At 31.0% G+C, this 7725-nt stretch overlaps 1 protein-coding gene across 1 annotated transcript; it reads left to right on the top strand.

The window, feature by feature from the left end:
* Positions 1-3357: 3357 nt before the first annotated feature.
* On the top strand, positions 3358-4215 carry LOC149141860 (protein BIG GRAIN 1-like B). Its single transcript, XM_089451352.1, has one exon. The coding sequence runs from the start codon at positions 3358-3360 to the stop codon at positions 4213-4215; it is 858 nt and encodes a 285-aa protein (XP_089307478.1).
* Positions 4216-7725: the final 3510 nt, after the last annotated feature.

Genomic DNA, 7725 nt, shown 5'->3' with positions numbered 1-7725 from the left:
AATATTTAAGCCATATACTCACAGCGGAACCCTTATACTTCTTGTTCTTCTTTATTGCCTGGCGGTATCTCTGGATCTGCTTAACAATAGGCTTTATTTTCATTACTACATCTTTTAGAAGCACCAATTCTTTCCTGCAGAGAACTGCAATGTCTATGCGATCCATGATCTGTTGCATTACTTTGTCGATACCCACACCAATAAAGTTAAGAAGCTTTTTAATTTGAAGTTAGCATCTAGCAATGGGCACATCTAGTTTTGTTTTTTCTTCTTTTTAAAATCGTTTTGATCCTGAGCGTGAGAGATATTGATTTTGAAAAGTTATTAATTTATAGATTAGGACTAATATTTACAATGAGATTTATGTATAAATTAAATTTGAGTAGGAATTAGTTGTAAATAAAGACGTCCTCGTTGACCAGAGCAAGCAATCGCAATCACTGTTTAGAGCCAATTCCCATTGCCTTTGTGGAGGCTTTGGAAAATAACGTCTAACACACAAATCACAAAGCAGATCAAGTCGGTAATTATTTATATTATTTTGGTCTTTCAATGAATAACAGTGCAAATTTTCTATGTATTTTCTGATTTCACGTTTGGAATAAGAGCCAACAAATTTAATTTTTAAAAAGCTTTCAATTTTAATTTTGAATTCACCTTTAATTTCATTTCATTTTAAAATTTAAAGCTTTCAGATGGTTTCACGTTTGGAATGAATAATGGATGGACAATTGAATTTCTGAAAGCTTTCAATCTTAATTGATGAGGGAGAATGTTAAGAAGATTTTTAATTTGAAGTGAGCATCTTCTAACCTCACGGAAAAGAGTGGACACATCTCGTTTCGTTCTTCTACGTCATTTGAAGCCGTAGCGTGAGGAAGATCGTTCCGTTTAGAAATTAGGGATAGCCCGAGGGTCGAGTTAATGTATACCATGATTATTATATATATTTTAAATTATTATATATATTCTAAATTAGAAAAAGAAAAGGGTATACACATTTCCAAGTCATTTCCAATTTGCCCAATTTGTGATTTCAAATTTGAAGTCTACAATGATTATTAATACATATTCTGATTTTGAAAAAACAGAGTGTCAACGCATTTAAGTTATTTTCAATTTGTGATTTTTGAAAAATTATTCTCTTGCTCGTCCCTTTGCCTTTCTCATTTAAAAAGGAATTATAATATACAAATGGATTTAACACAACAAATTTGGAAAAGTCATTGCATTTTCTTGTTAAATCAAATTTCTAGTCATGTTATTCCTTTCTTTTTTTTGAGATAAAAACATTGTATAAAATTAAGTTATTCTATTTTCTTGTTAAATGAAATTTTTGGCCATATTTTTCCTTTTTTTTTTTCAAATAATAACATGGTATAAAATAGTATTGAGGCTAAGAGTTATTTAGTTATTTTTATTTTTAATTACATTTAATATAAAGAATTAAAATTAATGTAAAAATTTATTTAAAGTTTTTTATTTATTTTTAAATAAGAAGCATAGTTTAAAATTGTATTTAGATTAATGAGATATTTTGTTATTTTTAACTATGTTCAAAATAAGGAATAAGGAATGATAATTAATGGATATATTTCATGAATACCTATAATAATTATGTTATATATTTTAATATTTTATTAGAAATAAACATTCAATTGGGATTATCTTACATGCTTCACTAGAACTATTATTATTGTTAGTTTGATGAATATTGTTGTAATGACTTGATTTTGAAAAAGCACCCTTGAGCTAATATAGTTGTGGATTATTTCTTGGAAGCTCATAGACAACCAATTTCTACTCTCTCTTTTTAATGTCTTATTATAAATAATTTACTTAGTATTTAAGGCAACTGAGTTATGAATTAAAGTAAGTAAATGTGTAGATTTAATTATATTAGATATGGACACCTCTTTCTCTCACACACACAGATATATCATTTTTTTTTTTTTAATCTATATTAAATATGGAATGTAGAAAATTGTACACATATATATTAATTTTTCCATAATTATATGGATTTTGAATTCTTTTTAAATGATATTTTTAAGAAGAAAGTATAAGATAATTGTTTGTATTGCTGCAATATTTCCATTTAAATGAGGAATAAATACGTAAAAATTGTGGACAAGGAATACAATTGTGAGGCTAATTTCACAAAGAAAATTGATTGTTTTTTTTTTTTAAAGAATGAAATTAGAAAAACCCAAACCTTATATGTAAAGAATTGGTGCAACATTTAAAAATATTAACATAATGAATATTTATATTTTTTACCATGTAGAGCTCACTATGAAGTAAGTCAAAATATAATCTCTCAAGGTAATTATCTAGTAGCTCAAAACTTAATTTTTCGTTAAATTTATAAGAGAAACATTCATCATTGGATTTTTACATTAATAATTTTATGGCAAGAAAAACAAAATATAAATTAATATCTCTTTTACAAATTACAAATTTGTTATTTATATAAACACATATATGTATGCTTGTAATTTCACCAATTATGAATATTTGTAACATGTTGTATTAGTTCAATTATGAATATTTGTAACATGTTGTATTATTTTGTCTAGACAAAACATATTGAAGAAAAACATGTTGATTATGTTTTATGCATTCATAACATTAAAGGGGCCGACCTCCAAGCCCGCCTAGACCCCGACCTCTAACATCAAGGTGGGACTAGTGCCAAGGAGAATAGAGGGATTAGAATACCATTAAGAAATTTGTTATTGTTGATTGGGAGAGCCGCCTAGGCATCGTTGTTGAAGGACCAGAGTTCTAAGGCACCTCCTGGTGGTTCAAGATTCCTCATAAGCACCTGAGTGATTCTTCCCAAATCAAATAGGTTCATCAACCAGAAGCTTCCAGTGGTTTCTTCAGCCTCATAGGCATATCTTGCTCTCAAAAACTAATCACTAGCAAGCCTCCTGGGAGGCATTTCACTATGCAAAGAACTTCATCTCACTTTCAAGAGAAGAGAGCCCATTAGCAACAAGGTTCAATACTATTGTCAAAATGTCTATGGGTATACGTAAGATACGTTCATATATAGAACTTGTGCATGTACGAAAGATGTGCATATACGGAAGTCACATAAATTTTCTATATGTGCATCTTATGTATTGCATATCTTCCATATATGCACAACTTTTGTATATGTGCATATCTTTTGTATATGCACCTATACGGAAGAGGCACATATATATGGAATATATGCGCATATAGAGAAGAAACACATATACAAGTGATTCCACCTCCAGCTACCCATATTTCTCTTCAGATGCGGAATCTCTCTGCAGACAAACTTCATCTATTGCTACTGCTAAAATAGAAAGAAATTTACATCATATGGGTTTTGAAGACAGAGCAGGGAAATGGGCTGTTGGTGGAAAATGCACTCAAGCTTTACATGGAAAATCATCTGTTAGAGATGGGGATTTTTGTTCTACGGAGAAGCCTTTCATCCCTGTAGATTATCAGGCTAATTTAAAATCAAACTCTCAAGCTCGGAAGGATTCCAAGAAGCCCAAGAAGCCAACTTCTCCAGGCAGGAAGCTCGCAAATTTTCTCAATTCGCTGTTTATGGCTGGCAGTACCAAGAAATTGAAGCTTTCATTATTTTCGTTTGTAAGTGACTCCAATTCATATGATTCTTCTGAGGAAAAACCCACCTCTATTGACTCATCTTCTTCTCCAGTACAATCTAGGCCATGTTTGAGTAAAACATCCAGAGGATCGAAGAACAGTAGTGGGATGAGTAAAAGATCTGTGACTTTCTATCCAACAAGTGGAACTTTGGATGAGGACTCTAACCCCTCTGGGGACAAGTATCTCCATAAGCCGAATCCTGTTAATAATCTACATACATATCCATCTACAGATGCATACAAGCTTTCACTGCTCAACAAAGAATTGCAATTTCATATTCTTGAGGAGGACTGGCATGCAGCAGCAGCAAAGGACATAATTACTAAGTATCAAAAATCAAGGAGCATTATGGAAGTTGTGGTAATTAAGGGTCTTGAAAAACAAGACGAAGAGGAGGAAGATGATGACAATGTCAGTTGTTCAAGTTCTAACCTGTTTGAGCTGGAGAATTTGGCAGAAATCGACATGAACATGAGCGTGTACCAAAAAGAGCTTCCTGTTTATGAGACTACTCATTTGGAGACCAATAAAGCCATTGCAAGGGGATTGATTGTTTGATGAAGAAATAGTGCTCTGTAATCCCTAATATAATAATCTTGACATTGGTAACGCAGTGTCTGGCAAAGTTGTAGGTTCTATGAAAATTTCAAATTTTTACAAACTCGCATGCATAAATTGCGTAAGCTTTGGTAAATAGAGGTTTTTAGTGACAACCATCGATTATACTCTGCACCCATTATGTATGATATGAATAAACAACATCTGCTTGTTGTTACTGGATGCCATTGAGCCATCTTAGCTCATGGAACTTGCCATAATCTTATGGCTGGTCTGAGGGCAGGTTGCTTATTTGTAAACTGACAGCTGGTCTGGGGCAGGTTGCTCAGGATCTAATTTCTAAGTTGACAGCTGGTCTGAGGGCAGGTTGCTTATTTCTAAGCAGACACTAAAAGTGTCTGACAGGTGACCGTGAGTTTGGCACAAGTAGACTCAGCCATTGTGGTTGTGTAATGCCATACAAGCAATATTAGTGTGGCACAGGTAGACTCAGCCATTGTGGTTGTGTAATGCCATACAAGCAATATATATGCGTGTAGTGCAGATACAGATATACAATGCTTCCTGTTCAGATATTCCACACTATATATCTCTGCTTATATAGTCAAATAATCGTTATATAGCTGGGTGCATATTGTTAGCAGGGTTGTCAAGGTTTTAGCATGACCATCTCTGGTCGAGACAGAAAACATAACTGGAAATCCAAGAAATAAAAAGAGCAATGATGTGCATCGTACCACTATATATATATATAAAATTATTTATGCTCTTATTATTCATTCTATTTCCCAAATGTCCTTCACAATAATCATCCATAGAATTTGCAATATAGAAAGTGAATACATTCTTATAAATCCCTGGACATCTTATTATTTTTGCAACCACCAAAGATTTACTAATAAATAGCACGATTATTGATAAATGAGAGGTTTGAAAACATTAGAACTACTTTTACATTTTAAAATGTAACAAAGAAGGGTTAAAAAATGCTAGGTAAACTATTCCAGAAATCATTAATGGTATGACTGCAAAAGCAAAAGACATTATAGAAACATTATATAAGTCACTATAAACATGGAAACGTTAAAACAAGAAATTAATGCACAAATAAATGTAAACTCTTTAGGGTTTTTTTATACCATTTTTTTTTTCATTATCATTATCAGTTGTAGTTTGATGAGCCCGTAGAGTGGTGACATAGAGTCATTTTTTTTTATCAGTTGATTGTATTCTAATTTTTTATTATTTTTATATTTTTCAAAGTAGTTTTTTCTTGGTTTGTTTTTCTACATCATTAAATGTATAATTACGATTATTCAAGATTACTACAAAGTTATCAAAGTCGATTTATTTGAAAGATATTTTTTTCGTTTGGAAAGAGGATGTGCAAAGGTTCTTCTTACACCTCTTCTTTATTAGTTTGTGATAGTTTTAATTCTCATTGCTAGGCCATATTCCAAATTTCTGTAGTAGGGATTTTCTTTGGAGGGATCCCTTCTAATGGGGCCATGATTTCATGATTTTCCTTGATTAGTTGAGGGGTTAACTTAGCCAAGAGGTTCTAACTTCTTGTTGTAATCAACAAAGCATTAAATAGTTTGCTTAAGAAAGTTTTCTTCATGATCCTATTTGTCATTTGATTTTGCTGATTCCATAAATCTAGAAACACATTGACACTATTCTTTATTTCCCCCATCACCATTTTCCCTTTTTCCATAAAAACCTAAAATATCTATAAAAAAAATTCACTGAGGCTACCATTAACATGACACTCTTTTAACTAAGCCTTCCTTTAACACCACCTTTTGCTCTTTTAACTAAGCTTCCCTTGAGTCAAAGGAGAGCTAATCTAAAGTTCTAAAGTGAGAGAACAAAAGTTGTTGTCGTGACAATGGGTGATATTCCTAAAAGGTTTATATCATATTATGCATTATGTTATGGGGCTTTTTCATGCGTGTACAATTTGAGAGATAACAAACATCTTAGAAAAGCTTATATTTTTATTAAGTTTAACAACATGAAAATTAACTCAATTAACATACAAAAATAACATGAATCATAGAAAATGATTTATAATATTGTTAAACTTAATTATATAAAATGAATATCTATATCATTAATAACTTGGAAAAAATATGTAATGTTGTTAATTTTTAATAACATTAACAAAAACCAATATTGCTAGATCTAATAACATGGAAATAATGCATATAGTAAGTGTTAAAACTTCAAGTCCATAATATGGACTTTTCAAAATTTCAAGTGTTCAAATTAAGTAGGAAATCATAAATGATGCATAATTAAAATTTTTATTAAATTTATGAAATATTATGTAGAACAAACATATTTAGGCAAAAAAGGTCTAAGGTTAGTTGTAATATATCATGGTCAAGACCAAAAAAGATGTATTAAGGGAATTAAGTGAAGCTTGCAAAATCTCAGTGCATTATCGTGCATGTATTTATATGGTATGACTTTGGATGTTAAGATAATTATTTTGTTATGAAGATAAATGTTACGATAATTAAGACATTGAAATTATTGAAGTCAATCTTTATGATCCCAGGTCAAAGCTAACCACTAGATATTAAGAAAGAAACATATTTATCTTTGAGCACGTTATACAAAAGTCAACAACATAAGTGCCCTCATACAAGATGATTAAAATGTGTCCCAATAAATGAACATTGAATTGCCTATATTTATTAAAAATGACAAGCCATGGATAAGCCTTCACAAAAATATGAGTTTGAGAAGAACTACTAACCAAGTGTATGCATTTTTCTTAAGCATCACTCTGGCATTAAGATAGATGGATATAATTATCTATTTACAAGTTTAGGGTGCATAACACTAATAAATTAGAAATTGTTAATATTTGTGGAAGATGAGGAGACAAGGAGACAAATCTAATTGATGTTGCAAAACTAACAAAATTTTAGTTATATAATGAACATGCACAATATATGAAAACTTCCCTTGTGGTTGATCACTCATTCATTTGATCATGAGTTAATTAATTGATCACAAAAGCTATGGATTACTATGTAAACTTGTATTAGAACTCTAACGAAGATACATTTCTATGCTTATGAATCAATTATATGAATTAAACTTAATTTATATCGAATATATAAATAATTATTTCATGGGAGGACAGGAGAATGTCAGGCAGGTTGGATCAAGTTGTGTAACATGTGTGAGGTTGAGAAATTATGAGTGTGTATTGTAGCAGTTTCAGATTGTTATGGACATTGAATGAGATTGTTTTGGAGTCATTGTCATTGTTAATGTGTATCCTTGTAATAACCTGCCTTTGAGCTTTCAAGGATCTTGATTGCATAGTATCATATATTGCATGGCTTTCTGGGACTCGAATGAAAAGTGGATTAATCATTCCAAGAGATTTAACAGATAGTTATGAGGTGTCCATGGAATTTTAATCATAAATGTTTTTGAATGGATGATTCTCTAAATGCTAGGTATATGTATCTTTTATCACTTTTATAT

Source organism: Pinus tabuliformis, chromosome X, assembly GCF_031772625.1.
Source record: "Pinus tabuliformis cultivar Carrire ecotype Pingquan chromosome X, CPIR1, whole genome shotgun sequence".
NCBI classification, from domain to species: domain Eukaryota; kingdom Viridiplantae; phylum Streptophyta; class Pinopsida; order Pinales; family Pinaceae; genus Pinus; species Pinus tabuliformis.
Note: the sequence above shows the minus strand (reverse complement) of the source record. Positions and strands in the feature narration are given on the sequence as shown.